Below are 23,759 nucleotides of genomic sequence, written 5' to 3'. Positions count from 1 at the left end.
GGGTACATACTACTTATAGTATGTGTATTTGCAATTTTCAGTAATTTGGCGGGGGCTGAGGCAGGTGAGAAACAGTTGCTGTTTGTTTAAAAGTCATCTGCTAAGTAGGACGGTCATTAGTGTTGAGCCCTGAGAGGAGAAGGATCTTTGCTCTGCTGTTGCTCATGACTTTGACAGTGAACTGTCAAAGGGCTTTGTTGTTAACTGGTGTACTTCAACACCTACTAAAACCTGGTCTGGTTTGTCCAAAAATATATTATGGCTTTTGAAGGTTTATAGGACAGTGAAATTGGATCAAAAAATCCATTTTACCCTTTGCTTTTCTTTTAGAATGCTCGTCTCCATTGATTATTTGTCGTCTTAAGGTGCATGTGATCAATACTTGTGTTGTGGTGCCTTCTTCTATTTTACCTCTTGGCAGTTTTAACACAAAGGGAGGGGAGGGAGCGAGGACAGGCTGGGATAGGGAGTCAGGTTTGGGATGGGGCGTGTGTGTGTGTGTGGGTTGTAGTTTGGTTGCTGCAGTGCCTGGAAACAAGGCAGCAGCTATTTTCCACAGATAGCTGACCTGCCTGAACTTCCAAGGGACATATTCCAGGAGCCCTGAATGGCTGTGATTGTGGGACGCCCCGGGCTCCAGCTTGAGCACACGGGGGTTTGCAACAGCTCTGTGTTTGGGCGAGACCACTGACCCTGCCCCCCCGTCCGTCCGTCCGTCCGTCTCCGCCTAATGAAGCTGCTCTGTTTCTTGTAACTGTTAACACACACACTTCCTCGAAACTGCTGATGCTGTTTTTGTTTTCCACCAACACCATTGTCTTTTCTGCTTTAATTAACTTTTTAAGTGAGCTGTTCTTTCATTAGAAGCCTCAGTTTGTACTTCTCCTCGCTCTAAACTTGCAGTGGAAGTTTAGGTGTTGAGCAATCACACGCTTTTTTTTTTTTTACAAGCGTAATAACCGACCAGATTTGGCTTTTAATCAGGTCTCCTGGAACTACCCTCACAGTGCTTATAAAACAATCTCCCCTTTTTTGTGATGGTACAGTGAAGTGTGTTTGATTTTAAAACATGTCCGTTTTGTTATATTTGTCTATTTTTTTTTTTTTATAAAGATCCAAAGAGGCCTGTGGTGAGAGGCAAAGTGGTGGAATAAGTTAGCATAGCAGGACCCACCCTGTTATCTCAGCAAGATGTGGTCAGGGGATCACTTCCAATTAGAGTGGATCTGCCAAGGCAAGTAAACAACCACGCTCCTGGCGGCCCACTGTAGCTAACTCAGTTTGTACTGGAAGCAAGGCAATTGAATCAGCCGCAGAGTATTTTTTGCAGGCTGTTCCAGGAATGAGGACAATGTGTCTAAACTGCTGGTGTTTGTTGTCTTGTCCAAAATGGGCTCAACACAGAACAGGTTAGACCTCTTTTTTTTAAGTGGTTACAGCATTTTAAGTCTCTTCCAACTCCTTTCTGAATAAAGGGACAGTCTGTTGACAGGTCCTTGTTACCAGTCTGTACATGCCACATGAAGGAGGAGGGAGGGGGCTACACTGAACCGAGTGATTGTGCAATGTTCCAGTGGCTGTGCAGTCACCTTGGCTTGTGATGTTAGCAGCTCACTGATCACTGGTCTGCATTTGATCAATCAAGAATATATTAGGATTGTGTGTCTTTATTTTACTCATCAGTTGTGCTTTCTCAGCTTGGGAAATATTTCCATCCAACAAGATGACTAAGCAGGGATATTTTAAATGGTCTGTAAAGTCAGTCTTTTTTAAAACTCTTAAATTAGTCTCAAGCAGTGGTTCTCAAACTGTGGCTCCCAAGATAATTTCAGGGGGTTGCCAGATCATTGTGTAAGAAAAAAAAGCCCACATTTATCAAATAAATGTGTATTTGGGGTTTTCAAAATTAAAGTTTTTTCTTTTTCCCCTTCTTTTTTTGACTTTTTTATTTTTTTGTTTTGTTTTTGGGTTTTTTTTTTTTTTTTTTGTTTTTTTTTAAAATTTTTTTTTTTTTTTTTTTTTTTTTTTTTCCCTTTCATTTGTTCAAAATACATTCATTCATTCATTTTAAAGAAAATGAATGTGCTCATGTAAAGAGATTAATCTGTGGAATTAACACATTAATTTTTAATGCATGAACAACAAAGTTATTACTCATGCTATATTAAAAATTCAAATTGGGGGGGTCACAAACACAAACTTATCTTGAGGGTCGTGGCTCAAAAGGTTTGAGAACCGCTGGTTTAATGCAAAACAGAAAATCAACTCATGTGAAGCCTGTAAAGCTACACTCATAGCCCTCAGAACAGAGAACCTCATTTCCAATCTGCAAAAAAACAGAACAAATGCCTTATGAGTTCTGATTTGCTAACATAGTAATGAGAAGGAAAAGAAGAGTTGTTAGAGATCACAGTTCCTTGTTGAAGACGTACAGCTAAGCGGACCTTGTCAGTCATTCGTATTTGTCCAAGAAAACTATCTCGAGCCGGACTGACGAGTTACCAGACGTACTGAGCCGTGTCACGTTATGAAGCTGCAGTGTTCCAGCTCTGCTGTTGCTTAAGACAATAGAATGAGCTTCGATAGTTTACTGTACACAACAGTCGATATCTGTTGTTGTTGTTATTAGCTATTTCTGGAATTTTAAAAAATTAAAAGGTTTTGCTGCTTTCATGTGTGATAGAAAACTCTGTCGTTTGAGTTTTTACTGTTGGCTGGAAAACACAGTTTATGGACAAAATGATATATAATTGATTTATGAGGAAAATAATTGGCTGAATAATCAATAAGATAGAAATGTTAAAAAAAAAAATAAAATGATGCAAGTGGTTTTCACTCTACAACATGTTCGCACGTCTTTAGCATGTTGCACACTAAAACTAATGTTGTACAGATGACCAAAATTACGACTTCCGCCTGAAATATATCAACACCAACACCACAGCAAAAACCTAAAGCATCAAGAAAAGTAATAGAACAACAGAAGACAGAAAATGTCAGTGCAAGGCATAAAACAGGAGTGATTTGTTTTATCACAGTGTGTTCAAACATTTTCTTATTCTACCACAGCCAGAGCAACTCTTAATGAAGATCAACTGTTTGCATGTTGTCGTCTCTCTTTACGTGTCACACTGGTGCTTATGAAAGGATAAATCTTTGCACAGATTACTGCATTTATAGCTTTAGTGAACGTTTTAGTCACTTTCACTGTTTCTGCAGGAGTTCAGTTGAAGATTTATAACTGCGGTTGTTGGTCTGCATTCTGGTAAACGATTTTTAATTTATTTTTGTTTTTTTTTCAGCTGGTAAATTATAATATATAGTGAATGCTTTTTTTGGCATACAGAAATGTTTGCCACATTGGCAAGCTGGCTAAAAAGATAACAATCTATTAAACAGTTATCAATGCCTGCAGTTGCTTCATCAAACTGATGGTGAAAAACGTTTGTTTGCCAGGAAATAAATCACTTGTTTGACTTGTGTTTAAGGTCATGGGCCTGATGCAGTTATGTAATTCGCTCACCTGTCACTCTTTGAATCTTTTGAACAAGTCGGCATGTCTGTCAGCGAGATGCTCCGCCAAGTTGAGCACGTCGGCTCCTTTGGTTTGCGTAGGTTTAGAACATCTTTTACGGCCGGACCTTGCGGTGTCCGCGGGCCCCGACTGTTGGCCGTGTAAGTGAAATAATGCCATATTTTGCTTTGTGGACAATCTGTGGACGGTTGGCAAGAGCACTCGTGTTGTGAAGCCATGCCTCTCGTTTCGTTACAATAAAAGTTGCAGCGTGCTCATGAGTGAGAGAAGAAACGGTTGGCACACCCACGATGCCTGCAGGGAGTGGAAGCAGAGCGCTGCACACACACACGTTGCCCTGCTGTCACACATGGATGCAACCCAGGAAATACAGCTTCTATTAAAACACTGAAGACTCTTTAACAACAATAGGCAGTGTATAGTGCTGTTTTTAATGCTAAGATGTTGTGATACCTTTCTGGTATCGATGCACTGCAACGCCACTTTGGAGGTCTGTCTGTTTAGAGACTCATAGTTTTGCATCTTTCATGGTTGTGACTTTCAATGCTTTCAGCTGTGGGAAATAAATTTAGACAGCGGGCCAAAAGATAGCTTTCACAGCATGGATAAGACTAAAATCACACTGAGCCTTCTGGTATTAAGATGCTTTTGTGTGATTAAAAGAAAATACACTTTTTGACAACTGTGACGCTTCAGAGTCCTTCCTCCTTCAGAGGCCACTCGCACATTTCCGATTTTGTTGTCTCTGTCTGTTGGTTTACCGTAAAGTCAGATATTCTGATACAAAATTAGGGAAGTGAAAAAGAGAAAAGTTTCTCAGTCTATTAATGGACCTTGTTTTTTTTTTCTGTTTAGTTTTTTGCAAGTGTTAGATGCTACGATTTCTGGACAACCTCTGCCGCATATCTTGCTGTCTTTCTGATTTGCTGTCATATTAATGCTGATGGTGGAGGATAAATCTTGGTAATGAGTGAAAAATGTATCTCAGAGCAAGTAAATGGGGATAATTCAGATCATCTGGGGTTAATGCAGTGTTGAGGTGATTCAGCGTTTCTAGGGCAGTGCCGTTTTGTGGAGGAAGGCTATTAAGGCTGACCACAGATCAGAGCTTAGTCTTTAGGAATGGAGGAGAGTCGGCTGGAAGTCTGTGGGATATAAATGCATCGGCTCTGAACAAGCTAGCCGGTCGCTGTAGAAAACGTTGAGCCGTGTGTCAAGTCATTCAGTCTCCCAGAGTGAGAAGCAAAAGTTGAACAACAAGTTTTCAGTGTCTCGGGCCCCCCGGAGCCCAAGATGTCTGCATAGTGAGTAATGAGGATGTGTGGAAAGCATGGCAGGCAGCTGCGTTTGAGTCATCCATCCTCTCTCTGCGCTCTCGCCTGCTTTCAATGGTTTTTCTTCGACTGATCTGGCTCACTGGTGCTTGTGACTCTTCATCTGTTCTCTGCTCTTGTGTGTCTGTGTGTGTGTGTGTGTGTGGTGGTATGACAGTGTGGGATTGGCTGAAAGAGTTGAAGAGAAGAAAGAGTGAATTAGTGATTTTAGGGGGTAGCTCATGTTTGGCTTCCCTTCTGCGTCTCCAGGGTCTGGGAGCTTTTCTTTTTTTTTTCCCCTCCCAGTCTCCTTTTCAATAACCAATCACTGCTACCTATTGTTCTTCAGTCCTTCACAGTCCTCTTCCCATGGGGGGTGCGAGTCTCTTGTGTGTAGGTTTGCATGCAACGAGATAAATCAGTTTTAGGATGAAGTGAAATCTGCAGCCGAGCCAGTTGTAGCAGCATAGAAAATATAAGATGCCAGGATTCCTCAGCTATGACTGTGAGGACTAATTCTCAGATTCACTTATCAATGATATGTTTTTGTTAATGAACACCTCTGTAATCTAAGTAGTGGGTATTGACACTAGGGCCAGACCAATCAGAGGTTTTGGAGACTCCTGGAACAAAATGTCAGCAACTAAAACTACAAACATTTCAATGAGATATGTTAAAGACCTTCTTGTACATCTTTGGCATGTCTGTATCGACAGCTGAGTTGCAGAGCAGTCGCTAAGTGATGATGCCTATCAGCAGCAGCACCAGCACGAAAAAAAACAAGCACAAGTTTGAGTTTGAGATGCTTTGTTCACATGGTATGTACCTTTTGAACACAGAGGCACCAGGTCGTCATCCGGCAGAAGTTTCAAAAGATAAAAGTGATCGTCTATGATTGTAATATATTCATGCGGTTAGGGTGTTTTATTTACACGCTCTAAACAAGTAAGCGGAGACGACCTGCTCTGAAAGCCAACTAAGGTCAGATCTGTTCTGCAAAAGGAATCTAACATTCACACAGGCAAAGCGAGTTCTTTTTTTCTTTTCCGTTCGTCGGCTAAGAAATGTGCAGGTTTTGTAAGAACCTCAGTTTCCTTCTTTGCTTTGAAGTCCGCTTTCACATTCTGTCAAACGCTTCCTCTGTCGTCTTCTTCCTCTTCTTTTTTTCGAGTTCGCCTCGAGTGTCTCCTCTCGTCAGCATAGAACCACATTCTGCCCATCACCTCCTGCAATGTCTCACAACGCTTCTGCAAGGAAACGGACGTGAGTCATTGTGATTGGGTCGACTGATAACAGTTTATTCACGCGTTTAAAACAACGGTGTCGAACAGATGGCACCTTGACTTATCGCCGAATCCGGTTGGATTTGTCGCAAGTGCCTGAACTTGTCTTCTTCACTCAGTGAGACCGTCCAGACAATGTTATTTCAAAAAATGCTTGTTGTAATTATGTGATTATCCTTAAGTGTGTGTGTGACTTTATGAAATAGTCTTCCCTTTCATAACCCTTTGTTGAACTTGTTGCACCATGCCGTTGTGAGTCAGATGCTGCTCACCGGATTTCTTTAAGAAAAATGCTGAAATCTATGAAAACGCAAGCCGTTATTTTGGTAATCACCACCCTCTCATTCTGTTTAAGCTTTTTAATTAGTAGCTTTACCCATGTCAGTCTTGTAAGCGCTGAAGAAGCATTTAACTCGGATGAGACAAGTCGACCCCTGGTCAGCACTCTGGTGAGGTGGGATAGCTGGTTCGTACTGAACTTTCACACTGTCATGCCTCTGTACTTTTCATCTGAGTCAGCCTCTATGTTTAACATGTTAAAATATTTCACCCACATTCTTTTTTACCGTAGAGCTGTGAAACATGAACACAGCTGAGAAGCACATGTTGACCGGAGCCCTGCACTTGAAGCTACTCAAAGTGAGAAGAAAAGAAAAGTTTCGTCCCTATTTATGGCTTCTTACCAAAAGACTGTGCTTATTTATTTAAGGCCTAACAACCATCTTTGGGGTTTTTTTGTTTTTTTTTCTTCTGCTGCCTCTCTGCACTTTTCTGTCACTTTGCCACTCTCCGCTCTGGCTCGGAACGAGGTCAGCCAAAAACTCCATACCAAACAATGGAAAATATTCAGCCACCACTTCCCGTCCTGTCAGTGACTGTACCCCTGCAAGCAGACAGCGACTGAGACCAGGAAAGGCAGTGCACTGGCGTTTTATCACTGAACTAGTCACTGAAAGGTTTATTTCATGGGTGTGAGAGGCAGCCAGCAGCACTAAAGTATAGTTCTTGTCCAAACTTAGATTTTCAATAGATATGGTCCTCTATAATCAGCAGAAATTAGTTTTTAAGGGAAACCTCTGTGTCTTGCCTCTATTCATTTCTTACACCCCTTTGCCAAATATGTCCTGTGTTTCTAAAAATTCAGAACAGGAGTTACTTACGGTGCTAGATACCTTTTATACTACTTTCACCATAATCTAGAACTTTTCTCCCCGCTAAAAAACAAACTGTTATAGAAGCCTTCGCAATGCTTGTTTAATGTTCAAGATTGAAATTAAGATCAAGAACAGTTTACCTGAGGGCAGCAAATGTAATGCCCCAAAAGACACACCCAGAGTATGGTATGTAAAAGGAGTTGGCTGTGATTTGTCACAGGAATCTGCTACTGCTTCATCTGCATGGAGATATGAATGCACAGGCAACCGGCGATACAGCAGCTGGGAAGACCTCGGATCAAAGGCTTCGGATCAAAGCGTGAAGAAAGCTTCTAGAAATATGGCTCCCTGTGGAACCATGTATAATAAACTGAAGTTGGAAATTTTAATGGGAGACAACTGCCTTACCAAAATCAGTAGAAAAAAATCATCCAATAGTTATCAAACCCATACCTGCTTAGATGGATGGACTTTATTATCAGTAGCGACAAAATAAATTGTGGTGACCACTTTTTTTTAAAGAGTATTTTGAATCATTTTAGATTGTCATGCTTCCGGCTGGAACACGACCTGTGCCATACGTCCTTTGTGCTTCTTGTCAAATACGTGCTCCTCAGTTGCCTGGCTTCCCTACTTGACCACAGGCAAAGTCGCTGGCAAGTGACAGGCCACAGTGTTGTCACAGAGCAGCTGACAAGCCGAGACAGAAAAAGACCTGACGGCCAGTATGGCAAAGTTCACTGGGCCAGCGTCACGCTTCAGGAACCAATTCTACACTTTATTTAACCGGCAAAGTCAATGAACTTGAGCCCTGCGAAGTGAAATTGAGCAGACAGGGAGGCTTTGTAGCTGCAGGCGGATGCTATCAGTTGCCACCCAGCTCAATGAGCCGCCCCGAATTGTGAGTTATACTGACTCATCGGTACTCATGGTAACAATTATGTGTAACTCAAGCAGAAATTAACACCCTCTGCTTATGAGAATGCTCATATCAGTGTGACATATTTTCACTTATCTTTCACTGACTTTACATGTTTGCCCGTCTTTGCTGACTGGTTGCCGCCTGCCTTTAACATTACCAAAGTCTGAGCTGTCATCTTATTTACTGAGGTTTTGTGAGTTGAGTCACAGATGCCCCAACAAATCCCTCTTTTATTTCCTGCATGCTGTAGCCTCCCATAGGAGAGTGGGCGGGGTCGTGTCGTCAGCGGCGGTTAGCTGCACAGCTGGGACTTTGCCTGAGTCGTGTATGGCTGCAGGCTTAGCCCCATGCAGAGAGTCACGTCCCTGTTTGCCAGTGAGCCTTGGACTCTCTCCCACAACATCTCCTAATCACCGCGTTATGAGAAGAACTCCTCCAACTGCTCGGCCACAATCTCCCCCCACCGTCCAGTTTGTTCAGCCCCTCCCCTATCAGGCCTAAAAAAAGTCATCGAAAGGGGAGACATCATTTTGTATGTGTGCAGCGATCGACATCGAAGAGTCAGTTGCAGGAAAAACAACTCCAGGAAAACGACCTGTAGTTCAAAACCCAGTGTTTGCAGTGAGTTTGGTCTTTAGGTCATGCTGCCTGTAATTAAGACTTCACTTTGCTTTCTAGATCTTTAGTTTTTAAGTTATTGTAAAGCGAGAAGCTGTTGGTTTTTTTTTTTTATAACTTTCTGAATCACAGCAGGTTTGAACCTTATTAAACCATCGTGGTTATGTCACCGTAGTTACAGCACGTTACACATAATATTTGAACAAGATTTTCTGCTCCATGCCCACTCTCATCCCTTTTCACAATATATAGTGGCCTAAATCTTGATCCCGTCCTTTTTTACATGTGATAAAGGATTGTCACACTAACTGCTTCTCTATTGACGGATAAATTGACTGCTAAATCCCTTGTTAAGCACACATCATGAGACCAGGGAACAGCCGCTCAGATCTGACATTATGATGTGACTTCGCTTCAGGCAACTTACCCAACATGAGACTTTTTTTTTTTTTTTTTTGCATGATTGTTACTCATTTTTTAAGGTATCCAGTATATGTCACAGTACAAAAAGAGACATGCTGCTCTAGAAACTCATAATGGATTTGTGTATGTCGGAATATATTCAAACACAAGTATCATAAAAGTGCACAGACCAAAGTAAATCCTGGGCACATTGTTTGATTCCAAATAACAATAATTAATTAATTTAAATAGATTGTCCGACCCCGACGGGGATCTCATGGATTTTGAGACTCTTCCAGGAGGTGCACAGACAAGCGAGCAAGCAGTGGCGTGAGCTGGAGGCCCTCTGTGGCTTCTGGCTACAGTTAGTGCAAGAAGATTCAGTAAACTGTAACTCTGATCAACAGAAACTCACCTTAAGGTCAAGTGCAGTCATGTGCACATCAGTAGGATTGAGAGATAAGTTCCCTCTAAATTAACGCCAGAGGGGTACACAAGAGTTCCTGTCACGTGTTCTGTCCTCGCCGAGGGCTGCAGGTCATTCAGGCAAGAAGCTCTTAAAAATGTGCATGCATGCTTTTGATCGCTATCTAAGAGCTTAATTTGACTACAGTCGCTTAGCTATTTGCCCTCAGCAGCGATGCTAGTTGCAGCAGCTGAACTAGGCCAAATTAGTTCAGGTTACAACATGACTGTAGACAAGCTCATGTATAATTCTCGTGAAGGATTTAATTCATGTTTGATTCAAACTACAACTAACAATTATGTTTATGCTGCGTATTATTCCCTTCAGTAACTGCTTTGTCTACAGGAAATGCCAGAAAATATTCAAAGGTTGCTACCAACGTGACATATTGAGATATCTGTTATGGTCCCAGTCGTACCTCAAACCCCAAAGATATTCAATTATATTTGATCCTAACATCTGCAAAGCCTGAACCAGTGGAAGTTTGACATCTTTGCTTCAAAGATTTAAATGCCTTATCTGGATTTGTGTTGAATCATTTTCAGTTGCTGAACTAATCATTTTCTCGTTTTAACATTATATCTAGTTTTATGTCGTCGATCCATCAGAACTGTTGTACGTCAGCTTTAATTAATGTGTCTGCATACAACAGCTGCAGTATGGATCACCTTCACACATACTTTGCATGTGTGACTATGGCTTAGGCCTGGTTGTTAAAGTGACAGTGATATGTGCGTGTGATAGACACTTCATTATAGTAGCAATAGGAACACTGTTGGTGCAGGGTTCCTGTGCAGTGATACCTGGACCTGGTCCAGGACAGCCACCCTGTGTGTGTTTTTCATTGCTGTGTTAACATTATAATCATCACCTGTGCATCTTGATAAACACATGAATGTGGTTTAAACTTCTAAGTCTTCCTGGTTACTTTTCAACATATTCATCATTTAAAATGATTGTTAATTATCAGTAAAAGAAACATTTTAAAAGCGTCTTCTTAAACGTAAAGGAATTTTTTTCATGAGTGCTTTTAAGAGCTTTAAGCTGGAGGCTCTGATGATTTATAGGGTACATCAGCGCTGTGACTCAAGTGTACACGCTAACGACAAACTGTGGCTCACTGGTTCCATATGCAACGACAGTTGTAGTTAAGCCAAAGAATAGCTGTCTCCTTGCACCTGGCTTCATCCCACAAGAAAAAAAGAAGCAAAAAGTAGAGAAAGCTTTGAAAACAGACTTAATATTGTGCCTAAAGTTCTACACACAAAGCAAATCACCTTCACATACAACAGTATACAGAAATAAAGTAATATCGTACATACAATGGCAAACACATTGTGTGAAAAATGTGATTAATGATGTATTTTGCATATTCCAGAAGTATGTATAGTATAGACTATGTTGTGCACAGCAGCACCAGACTAGTAATACAGAGAAAGGCCAAACAAACCCACATGCTGGGTCTTTAAAGTGGGCTTTACGGGGCTGTGTACTGTGCACTACATAAAGCTCTTGTAAAGACATCTCTTCTTGCTGCACTACATGAGGCCCCTCGAGGGGGTTCAGGTGAGGTGAAGCGCCACAATTCCCAGTTTTCCCTGACTTTTTCCTCTCCACTTCCATCTCTACTTCCTTGCTTTTAAATTGCTGCCTGTCACTCAACCGCTCGCTTGTCTTCTCTTCGGCCCAATAAACTCATCCTTCATACAAAATTCTCCTCGTCCCAATAAAACAAGGTATTTTGGCTCGCTCGGAGCGCTGAGGTCACAGCTGCCGGATTGAAGTATGTTGTTTGTGAACTCTTGAAGCTCACGGTGTCTAAATACCTCACCAGTGCTTCAGGAAACTCGAAGGTCTTGAGGTGCTGTTTGTTGGGGTGTGGCAGAAATAAATCTGTCATGGGCTCAGATGTGGAAACGTGGTGGTAAATCAGGCTTGACAGTCACCAGTACAGTAGTGGATGGCTAACCCCATTTTTCTAGTTTTGAAAGTGAATTCCTTTCCCCGCCTGCTTTTGTCTTCTCCATCCTCCTGGGTCCTGTATACATCGAAGCTGTTCAGTTTACAGTTTTGTCGACCACCCCTGCTCTTCTTGTGGGCTCCTATTGAAAGTTTTATGTTGCGGGTGCAAACAGGAGGGTGACTGACATGAACCTCAGCATTTGTATGGTCACGTTTGATTCGTTAACTTTTCTTTGTTTTTTTTTTTTTTTTAAAGACACTGCTGTTAACCTAAGCAAAATTAAATTGAAACAGTAGAATAACGATGGTACACTAACTTCAATAAAGCAGCGCCGACCCTTATCTTCATTAGGAGACAGGACAACGTGGGCGATGATAATGACGACTCAGACTGCATTACTGTCATCGGATTGTTTTTAACTTCTGATATCTACGCTGAGATTTGCAGTGAGACTTGGTGTTATTGTGTACTCGGTGTATTATTAACACCATGTGCCAGCAGTTACCTGAATGCTGATAAATATTTAATGCGGCTGGTAATTTTATCTGCCCCTCAGCTGCTGCGTCAGGAAAGCTGCCCCCTGTTTGAAGTTCACTTTCCATTCTACAAATCAGTTCTGCCAAGTCGTAATAGAGCAGTAGCACATTCAAAATGGTTAACAGTTGATGGGAGACAACAAAGGAACTTCTTGTCCAGATCATCCCTGATTGGTGATCACCTTTAACGTTGGTTACTGGAGATTAACTTCATCACGCAAAACGGATGATTCAGAGTGTGTCGGTATGTTGTGTTGAGTTACAAATGGATCATTAAACATCAGACTACATGATGGTTACGGCTAAAAGTGATCGTATGCTTTAAAGTTTCAGCAGATTGGGTGTTAATTTATGGCGTGAATGACCTTAAGACTGTTGTATTTCAAAAACAACTTTCTGTACTACTTCTCTAGTACAGTTTTGTTTTTGAAGAGTCCAGCAGGAACACTTGTTTAAACTGCAGGCAAACTACGCGGATGTTATTTTCACACCCCACAGCAAAACCTTTCATGCTGACAGTTGTTAGTTTACGCTCCTATAACGCTCTTGGTCTTCCTACATCGTGTCATTTCGGGGTAGAGCTGGGCGATGTGTACTGTATCACCATTTCCTCTCGGTGTGGTTCAGGATCCTCGTCTGCTCTCTCATTCACATTCTCTCTCTCTCGCCCAGTGTACGAGTATCTCTTCCTTTTCTCATGTTTCTCCTGTCTCTGTTTCCTCCTCCATTAAAATGCAGGAACCCGTCCACTGCTTTCTACCAGGCTTTCCGGCCTAGCAGATTACGAGGGTCAAAGCCCGTCAACGATAGGTATGAAGCTCGGGTGTGTTTACATGTGTGTGTGGCCTGGCCTGGCTGGCTAAACCAGACCCTGCACCCCTTGAAACTCTTTGCACCTTGCAGCACGGTGTCCAACTTAACAAGCCATTTAGCTGTTTATGGAGTCCTGAAGTGTCGGTTTTCTGAAAACATGTCAGTAACTACTATTAACGCAAGGCACTGTTGTCAGTTTCCAATGGAGTGGAATTTGGTTTGGATTTATTTTATTTTTTTAACAAATGGCAGGACAACATTTCAGTTATTGGATCAAAATTAACATTGTTTGCAAGTTAAGCTCAAAAGTCAGCAAGGTTTCCTATCTGACCATATCAGCACAGCTTTTATGCATTTTATAACCTCAGTATCATATTTTTTGTGCATGTTGTGCATTTAAGATAAAGACAAAATGCTGAGGGAAAGAATTAAATGTACTCAAAACATGAACATTGTTGTATTGAAATACTCACACGAATGAATTTCACACAACTGGCAGCCTTGTTAAAAGGACAAATGTCATTTGGTGACCTGCTACTAAACTAAACATCTTGTCAAGCTGGACATTTCGGCGGCTGTGAGTGTGTAAAGCATGCAGAGAGCATGGCACTGGAAGAAGCATCCGGGCTGTCTGGATCTGGCAGCATTTCACTGCTCTGTGACACTTTGAGTGTCTACGTTCTGCCAGTCACGAGGATCCAGCGCTCAGGTTTCTTTTCCCCCTACGATGAATGCGGCAAAGTGTGCTCTAGTACTGCAAATAGCAGATCACACAGAGATAACAGGGCAGAGGTGGTGTTATATAATGTCATATTCTCTAAAATCTGTTGTATGAGGAACTGACGGATTCATTGGTTCCTAGAAGAGTGTTTTTAAAATTCATTCTCAGCTTTTAAGAACTCACCCCAAATCCAAAGACATTAACACGAGAGCTTGAGCTGTACTTGTTACTAATCTGCCATGGCTGTTTTGGTGTTCAACGCTTTGAACTAAATCAAATTATCTTCATGGGTCAATTCAAAGCCAAAGGTTTCCCATGTCTTCACGTCGACCTCACCACCGCAAATTAGCTGACTGAAAACGACTTTGATAGCCGTTTTAAGTCATTTTTTGAAGGCATAAAGTTCACTGGCTCCAGCTTCTCCGACAAACTTCCCCCTCAGACAACACAAGTGATTCAACGACTTTGCCGTGGGTCGTAGGATGTTGCAATGAGCATTTTTAATGCTTTGTCTTTTTGTTGCGTAAAATACAACAGCAAATATAAAGTCGTCACGCAGACAGGAACTGTTGGTGCTATCGACACACTGCCTCAAAATTTAGAAAACAACCATAAAAAAATATTAAAAATGGAATTTGTCACAAAATCACAAAAAACAAATAAACACATTAAAAAAAAACAACATTTGCCTATATGTATAGCCAACTTCACAAACACCATCGAGTTTGTCTACTTGAACCCATTTGTAAATAATCAATGAATTTTTAAGTAATATTAAACCTGTTGGTACCTGTTGAGTAATCAGTTCCATAGAGAAATGCCTGTTGGTTGTTACTGGAAGTTGAGCATGTCTGTGGTTTGCATTAGCCACAAATAGTTGTTGTTTTCATTTACGCTCTCATTGAGGCTGCCAACACACCGGCAAACAAACATTGATTAAAATGAGTATTTTTCCTTCACGTCTTTGATGTGGTTGATTTGACATGTCAGCAAACCATTTATTCCTAAGGGCGAAGGGATCTTAGGTTTACCTTTGGGCGTTCTAAGTTTCCCAGTTACTTAACCAGCTAAATTGAGCCTAGTTTAGTCTGCAGTGTCAGTGTTACACAAGTGGCCTCTGATCTACATAAAGTTCATCATCAAGCTTTTGGATGGCAGGTCTTGAACTAATCCTTCATCCAACATCCTCTTTTTAGGCAGATGGTGCAATTAAGCACCACAAAACTAACATTTTCCTCTTCCAATGCGCCAAACGTTTTTTTATAGGTGCGCCAGCAAATAATTAAGTCAAGATTTTTTTCACTGGGCCTTTTGGTGCCGTTAACACATCGTAAGCCTGCTCAAATTGGTAATTGCTTAACACATTGTGTAAACAGGGATGAAGGTGCAGATAAATGTTCTGGGCTTACATTAAATGCAATACGTAGCATTGGCCATTTTATCACACGAGGTGTGTCAGAAAAGTTTCAGGACTGGTGTCACAAAAGATATATTTCAAATCCAAACTACAAACCTGCGAGTTTTCCCCTTTGAATTAATCTCCCTGTAGTCTAACACACTTCCCCAGCCTTTTCTGCCACGCCGCCATGCACTCCTGGAAGGATTCTCCTCCACAGCTCCGTCGTCACAACCGTCTTCTAAATGGGTTCCCTTGATGACCCCCTTGAGCTTGGAGAAGAGGAAACAATCCCACAGAGCCAGGTGGGGTGAGTAGGGAGGTTTGCTCCAGCACGGAGATGTTCTTCTCAGCCACGAACTGTGGGATGCTCAGGGCGTTGTGAGCAGGCGCGTTGTCATGGTGAAGCAGCCACCACTTGTCCTGCCACAACTCTCACCTCTTCTCGCAAAGCAAACGCCACAGGATCTCTTTGTAGACGTGCTGGTTGATTGTCTGAAGGGGAAAACTGGTAGTTTGGGTTTGAAATATATCTTCTGCGACACCAGTCCTGGAACTTTTCTGACACAACTCGTATGTCGGTGTTTCCCACAGTTTGAGAATTTACTTGTTTTAGTGCAAAGATTTGTGCAGTTTAGAGGCGAAAAGTTTAGCTCAGATTGTTTTCTGAATCTGCAGTATACAGATGTCCCCTAAGCAGCTCACATGCATTAGCAATAGTAGGTGTGCACAGGGAGGCCGCTAGTCCCCACTCGGTTGCTGAAGCACACTGGTCAGGTGTTGTTATGTAACATTAGATTAAACTGAAACTGAGTGATTTTATCTACCTGGGCAGAGAAACACAGATAAACTTGCATTGCGCAACCAGATGAAAGTCGCACTTGACAGATTTTTGGAGCGTCGTTAATGTATGTTCAGTTTGTTTACCTTTCGCCCTGAGACTAGGTTTGGCTCCAGTTCTTTCACAGTGTCGATCAAAACGATTAGTCACATTTAATAGAAATAACGTAAATCACAGCATGATGAATGACATCGTTTGTCAGCACACTTAACAATGACAGTAAGTAGAACAAGCAGAAGTAGTTGTTTTGTTGATCTAGAAAATGTAACACACTGCTGTGAACATGAGATCGTCCACATGACCATATCCTTTAAAGCAAGTCAGATGAAATGTTTACATAGAACAACAGTAGCAGTTGAGCAAGCGTGTGTCGTCACAACCGGTAAAAGACTTAGAGCTCCCGTTTGTTCCTCAGCCAGCTCATGTTTGCCTCCAGGCCTCAGTGAGTAACAGTACGGCTTTATGCAAAACTTTTCAACTAACCGCAGGTAAATCTTAGAGAGATGCCTCATTCTACCTCCCTTTGTCTTGAGCCAGCTCTCCTGCAAGGTCGGACTTGTTGGAAGTCAAGGGGATTGCTCACGAACGGTTCGAGGGCATAAAGGAGCATTCCTGAAAATGATTGCTTTGTGAAAAATGTAAAAACCTCAGTCGGGCAGTGTGCCTCCTCATCCGCAGTATTTTGCGCAAGGTTCTGCTGCACACTGTGGGCATCAACACATTCTTGCCTGTTTGTCTTTGCAGTGCCACATCTGCTGCTGCTGCTGCTGCTGCTGCTCCACGGGCTAAAATAAGGGCCAAAAATGATTCAGAGCTTGTGGAATAATATACCGAATGAATTTTATAACCAGAGATTGTTTATAGCTGTATGGAAACCTCTGGTAAGAGAAATTTAAATTTGTGAATGTGGAAACCAGCACTTTCAACCACTGGGAGGAATCAAAGTCCAAGACAGAACTCTGAGTCGAACACTTAGGCTGTTTATTTTCCTTCTCCCTTCGTAGGGTCAATTACGCTGGAGCACATTTTGTATAATACACAACTAACAGTAAATTACAGAAGCACAGCAACTACTGCAGCATCACGGTCAAAACACTGTTTACTTGGAACGCAGAACACCTGACTGGAGGAACCTATAGAACTGATCGGCTCTTACAGTGAATGTGTAAAAACAGTTTGACTTTGTAAGGGAAAAAAAAACAACTGAATAGAAATTTTCTGAAACCTACAAGTCATATATTTTTTTTGTTTTTTAACAAAACATGCAACACTTTCTGGTTCTGAAATTTGAATATTTTCTGGTTTATGTTGTCATTTGTGACAGTAAACTGGACACCTTTGGTCTTTGGAAGACATTTGAGGACAGTTGAGATATTTACAGTTATTTTATTTTGTAAATCACTGACTTTACAGAAGGGCTGCAAGGTGGATCGGTGGTTAGCACTGTTGCCTTGCAGCAAGAAGGTCGCCAGTTTGCGTCCCAGTGAGGACATCTGGGATCTTTCTGCGTGGAGTTTGCATGTTCTCCCCGTACAGCGTGGGTTCTCTCCGGGTTCTCCGGCTTCCTCCCACAAGGTCCAAAAACATGTTGAGGTTAATTGGTGATTCTAAATTGTCTGTAGGTGTGAATGTGAGTGTGCTTGGTTGTCTGTCTCTAAGTGTAGCCCTGTGATGGACTGGTGACCTGTCCAGGGTGTCCCCTGCCTTCACCCTGAGTCAGCTGGGATAGACTCCAGCCCCCCCACGACCCTAATGAGGATTAAGTGGGGTAGAGATAATGGATGGATGGATGTTACAGAACAATCTATCAATAAGTTTAATGAGAAAATCAGGTAACCTGATAGCTGAGTGTTTCAGACACACAAAGCATGTCAATAAAAACCATCAGCAAGGAGTCCCTGGTTCGATTCTCGGCTGGCTGTATCTTTGTTGCATATAATTTACCTGCACGTGGCCCCAACACTATCTCAGTGTAGAAAAAATGGCGAAAAAATACAAAAAACATCACACTGTTCATTTTAACAAATCTAAAGGATTCATTCCTAATTAATAATTGTTCATAGCACCTCTACAGGACAAAATTTGTGCACTGCCTTTGACCATTTTCGCAGTAGTTTTGAAAGTATTTATGAATATCATTTCATAACTCTCCCAGTGACCCACATGTGATCCCGCACAGCTCCGCTTCAATCTCCTCGTAACGACTCATCTCTCGACTGCGAAGATGAGTTTATTTTCGCCTAACTAGATTACAAGTTGCACTCTGCATCTGTAAACATTCCAGCCAAGCGATCTGTTGGTCCGCTGAATGGATTTATTGTAAGGCTGCGATTGGTCCCAAGCAGAGCGGCAGCTGCGGCGGCCCTTTTACGGCCGTCTTTCCACAATGATCAACTTTATTATTGTGGACAATAAAGAAAAGACAGATTTATATTTGGTCTAAGCACACCTGATCAGTGGCCCCAGACTCGGCCACAGAGAGTTATTTGATCCAGACCAGGTATGCGGCCACTGTTTATGACACAGAAACAAACATTCATTATTGGGGCGAGGAGCAGGAGGAGGAAAGTTGAACGTGGGAAAGCTGCAGTTTGACTCTTGCTGTGCTGATCGGAGAGAACAGTGCCAGCGAGCTACTCTCTTGGTCGCAATTTTTTGTGGTGGGCCTTACATAAACTATCTACAAACATATTCCGCATTTGTTAAAACTTTGATTTTATCCATAGGCCCACTTCCTTGACAACGACTCTGTTGTCGTCACCTGCCCTCCATACAAATGAAAAACACCCCCCCCCACACATATAAAAACACATCTTAAACACTAACAGACCGTCTGACATATCCTCAAAGGACCCAGCCCAATTCAGCGGCAGGGTCTTTCTCTTCAGTAAGTACACAATTTTGAAGGGATTACTCGGCGGTTGTATGGGAGCCCCCCCTCCAGCGAAATCACTAACTGCAGAGCCTTTATGGATATGACATAACCTGACATTGTGCAGAGCTCTGATCTCAGACCTAACAAGCCTGTTTAGACGCAGGCAGGAATTGATGGATGGCGATCGTAATCATCAAAGATTTTTACCGCTTACATAACGCACCACATGTCTCAATGACAGTACTGTACGGTGGCAACGTTTTCATTCTGTCAACTTTATCTTTGGAAACCATGCTGACATTTGACCTTTATTTATCCGGGGAAAGTTTGCTGAGCGCACAAGGACCTTTTCAATGCCATCTTACCTCAAAACTCAGTCAGTTGAAGACATTCACGCCAGAGAGACACCTAATGTAACCACAGGCGTCTACAGTTCACCATTAAAAATACCCACTGGTCCAGCAGAGGATCAGATTGCATATACATAGTCACCCCAACAGTAGCCGATGAAGGGAGGTAGCGAGTTGTGCATTCAGCCTATAACTCAATTAGGGTTGCAACTAATGATTATTTTTATTTTGTTTGAAAAAAATCTTAATTTATTGATGAATCTCAGTGTCTTGAAAATCTTGACAATGCCTGTTCCATTTTGCCACTCCCAAGCCTTATGAATAGAAATGTATTATGTCTGAGCAACAATCCAAAACCATCAAATATTTCAAGGGTTTTTTAATAATGGTTTACGACAAGAATCGGCATGTTGGAGAAGCTGGAGTGAATAGATTTGTAGCTTTTTTCTTTGACCTGCCGATTCGCTTCTTGATTGCATAATTGAATAATCAACTCATTGTTTCAGTGCTAAACACAGTTTTGACAAAGTTGACACACAAATCTGTTTATGATAACATTTAAGCTATTTCTGCTGTGTGTAGTGTAAAGTCATGATTGACGCCGAAGCTTTCTCTAAACTTAGACGGAAGCCACATGCATTAGGTCCAGTGTTTTTACAGTATAGTGCCTAACGGCATTTGTCTGACCCAAACCCTCAACTTCAGAGAGGAAGCCCAAATGAGGCTAAGTCCTTGATCCTGTGATAAATGCCCTGCTGAATACAGAGGCTTGTTAACGGTGAGGTGCCAGGATTTTCCCATTAAAGCCTCAGAAGTAACACTATTACTTTTAACACATTCCAGTCGGGTCTTAATCCAGATTGAACCAAACCAGTGGCACGGGCCCAGATCGCCGAGGCAAAGAACAAGCGGTGAAATTCGATATCGAGGCATCGCGGTTCGTGCTGAAGATCTGGTTTTACTTGAAGGACATTTTGGAAGTGATTATTTAAGGACCCCTGCCTTGAATCTCCCACTGTTTGCATATGGAGTCTGATGGTCACTGTGGCTCTTTATCGTTTCGTCGGGAGCTGCAAAGGTGGCTCGACAAACACGACCAAACATCCCCGCTGGCGGTTATTTTAGCCCCCAGACTGCTTAAAATAATGAGGCCTTCCATAAACTGCTTAAATTAACAGTGATGGATAAAGTTCATCCGCTGTCTCAAGAAGTCAGATGTTATCCTTGCTTGTATTAAGCCCCTGAGGGACGCGACTACTTCTCATGCTCCCTGTCATCCGGTTTATCCGCCAAGACGTCTACTCCAGTTGTCCATGTCTTCGGGGAGGACAGGCTGGGTGGCTTCCAGTAAACCGCATGGGGGGACATACGCTGGATGAGGAGTTGCTTGTGCGCCAGTCTAGCGATTATGCAACAGGCGAGGGTGCGAGTGGGACAGTTCCTCTGGCCTGTTTATGAGGAAGCTTGGTGGCAGCAGACACACCTACTCATGACTTTGATTTAGTGCTGGACAAATAAAACCTCCCTGAAGCCTGTCTTATTATGTTTAGTCTCCATTGTGTATTTGTAGACCTTCCCTGATGTAGACAACACGTCCCGACAATACAGCATCCAAAATATTCACTTCGTTCAGAAACACAAATTAACATGCTTCCAGCATCCTGCAATTGTCGCCATTGTTTGAAGCTTTGCAATACAATAAGGATGGAAGCAGTTCGTCAAGATTCTTTCCTTTGTGACTATTTTAGTCCGGTATGCAAATTTAAGTCTTTATGGGGAATTTCAAGTGTGCATCACTAAATACCGAGCGCTCGTCTCGGATTATGCAACTTGTTTCTCTTTTGTAATACTCAGGTTTCAGGTTGTTTGTTGGATCATGGTTAGCGTGTTGACAGCATGTAGGCTCATAGTTTCACACATCTTGGCATGTGAATTATAATTATCCTGACACCGTGTGTACTAGTGAAAGATAAATGTGAGCAAGAAGCCGAGGAAGTAAACACTGGAAGATTACACTGCAAATACTGTTCAGCTTGAAACACTGTAATGTAAAAACACAGGAAGAACGTCTGATATGTGGTGATTATGCTCGTCTCCATTTAGTAGTTTGGTGTGAGGCTTTTGGTCATTTCACATTATCGTCCTCAGTTTGCTGAGTTGTTTTCACATTTCTGCAAATTTGGTAATTAACCAACAGCCTCAGTCATTTTTAATGTAAAATCTAAAGCCTGACCAATGCTGGGTTTTTGAGGCTGATGGGATTTTTAGGGAGTAAAAACATTCCGATGTAAATATATCGCCCGATATCCTTATACACAGTATGCACATACAGTGCATAGTTAGGTTTATATTAAGAGAAGAACAGGATGGAGTTATTATTTATTAATTTTCTAGAAATGTTTATCACAAACACGTTAGCAGGTTGAAGACACTGCTTGACTCAGCACCGCTGTCTGCTCTGCTACATGTGCTGCACACTTTTGAAACTGTTGGAAACAATGTAACTGGTGCCTCTTTGCTTGACAAACTATGTGTTGACACCATTTATAATTCCCCCATGCACCTTTTTTGTTGTTGTTTTTTAACAATATGAAAAAAAAATGGTTTTCATATTGGTGGATGTCATAGTACCGTAAATTCCAGACTATTGAGCGCACCTGAATATAAGCCACACCCACTAACTTTAAAAAGAAAACAAGTTTTGTACATATACAGGCCGCACTTGTCTATAAGCTGCAGGTGTCCACGTTGTAACAGGATATATTTATACAGAAAGATTTTTTTCAACTTAACATATAAATACTCGACAAAGACGTAGTTCTGGAATAAGTTAATCTCACCAATCACTGTTCTGGTTAAATTCTGCTTGTCTTATCGTTTTTCTGCACAGTGGATGTTTCTGTGGAAAAACTGGATTTGATCTGATTGATCTCACCTGATAGATAAACATGAGGTCACAGGTCCACTGTGGCGAACGCCCTCTTGCAAAAATACTGCGTTCTTTGTTTTCAGAGGGCGATCATTAGTTGAGCGGAGCGTTGAGGGGCCGACTCGGTGAGTTGCTGGGTCATGCAGTCGTTTTGACCTTTCTCAGAAAGTTAAATAGAGGATCCACTTTCAGTTCTCTGAACCGTTTACCAAAACATGCAACATTTCAAGGTTCACTTTCGAGCTGCAACCGTCTGTTAATGGACGAGTTGGTTGGTCAGAGGATGAATTGGCAGCTGGTTTATTTTTCAAGCAAGAAGCCAGATTTTCTCTTGGTTTTCTCAAGTCACAGAATTTTCTGCTTTTCTTTGTCGTAACTTGAAGTGTTTTGATTTTGAACTGTTTGTTGGACAAAACAAGCAAACAGAAAACATCTGTCTCAAAAACATTGCCAATGACATTGATATCACATTTTCCAAATACTTTGGAGATGAAACAATTAATCAATTAAGGCGATAATCCATAATAAAAACAGTTATTAACTTTGGTTACTTAGCATTTGTCCGAAATGACAGTTACGTTTGCTAGATGACACACGGCTCGGAGCTATGAGACATATTTCAGACAACTTTAGAGCGTTGTTCGTGCCTTTACAAAACCAGTTTGTTTGTTTTTTTTCAGGCAAAGTGCACATTAATCAGCACATTAATCATTTTCAACTATTGCCCCTTGGCCAGATGTTGAACTTGCCACTAAAACAACAACAGCATACAGGAAAACAGAAATGGAGTAAAAAGCTTTAAAAGTGAAGGCCAGCAGCATGTATGTGCAATAGACAGTTCATATTAGACATGTAATGAGAGACAACAATAGAATATCTTTATCAAATGGAAGCTTCCAGATGATTTCACTCATAACAATGAACTCATTGAGATCCCTCAGTAAAGTCCTGCCTGAAGAGCTCTTTCCTGAAGCTGCTTTTCACTTGGGTTCAGTTTCGCAGCTACTAGGAGCCTCTGCTGACCCCGTCTGGTGCAGCAGCTCCACTGCAGCTCTTAAAGCAAACTTGATGAGCGAGGCTAAAGCTCACGCTGCCATCCGAAAGAGAACAACGGTGAGTTGTCGGCGAGCACACTCGTCTGTTGTGGCAGCCCCCGCCTTCCAGCTATTGTTTTGAAATGGAGTCATTGAGGAGGGGGGTTGGGGGTCGTCACTTTAAGGCTGCAGTCGGATTTATTCAGCTGCCTCCCCCCACCGTGAGTGTTTGTATGGTTTGGGACGAGGACGTGTGCCGGTGCATCTGTGCCCTAGTGGAGGAGAACACACTGGATTTCTGTTAAACATCATGAGATGGAAGGAAACCAGGTCTAGCTCCTGCACGTGTCACACATGAAGCAGAGCGATAGAAAGTCAGGGAGCAGGAGGGAGTGAGTTTCAGAGAGTGGTATGAGCTCAGTGTCACTGCAGCGAGCATCAAACCAAACAGGTTACAGGACTTCGTAGCCAGCTCTCAGCGAGGAGCTGTCCCAGCGTGATGGTGGCTCTGACACAGATGTCTGGGTTTGGAGGCGCTGGCCTCGTGGCCGGAGGGGTCCAGAGCTGGAATGTGCCGCCTTGTGGTCCTGGAGACTTTGTTGGGGTGG

The 23,759-nt window shown here is 42.1% G+C and overlaps 1 protein-coding gene and 1 long non-coding RNA gene across 3 annotated transcripts in view; one reads left to right on the top strand and one right to left on the bottom strand.

Annotated features, from left to right (window-relative positions):
* The window catches only part of tsc22d2 (TSC22 domain family 2), a 36,985-nt gene that overhangs the window by 6,705 nt on the left and 6,521 nt on the right, over nt 1–23,759 (top strand). The window contains exon 2 of one of the 2 annotated variants that reach the window (XM_008291704.1): nt 12,931–13,002. The exons of the other annotated variant lie outside the window; for it this stretch is intronic. Within the exon in view, the coding sequence (XP_008289926.1) occupies nt 12,931–13,002 (72 nt within the window). The remainder of the gene's footprint in view (nt 1–12,930; nt 13,003–23,759) is intronic. 2 annotated transcript variants of the gene reach the window in all.
* Nucleotides 3,463–23,759, bottom strand: part of LOC103364553 (uncharacterized) — a 21,646-nt gene continuing 1,349 nt past the window's right edge. The window contains exons 2-4 of the long non-coding RNA XR_520553.1: nt 23,124–23,130; nt 20,672–20,674; nt 3,463–3,476 (exon numbers count right to left, since the gene is read on the bottom strand). This is a non-coding gene — a long non-coding RNA (uncharacterized LOC103364553). The remainder of the gene's footprint in view (nt 3,477–20,671; nt 20,675–23,123; nt 23,131–23,759) is intronic.

The sequence above is a fragment of the Stegastes partitus genome, unplaced genomic scaffold (genome assembly GCF_000690725.1).
Source record: "Stegastes partitus isolate 25-593 unplaced genomic scaffold, Stegastes_partitus-1.0.2 Scaffold756, whole genome shotgun sequence".
In the NCBI taxonomy this organism is placed as follows: Eukaryota; Metazoa; Chordata; class Actinopteri; family Pomacentridae; genus Stegastes; species Stegastes partitus.
This window is presented reverse-complemented; position numbering and strand designations above follow the sequence as displayed.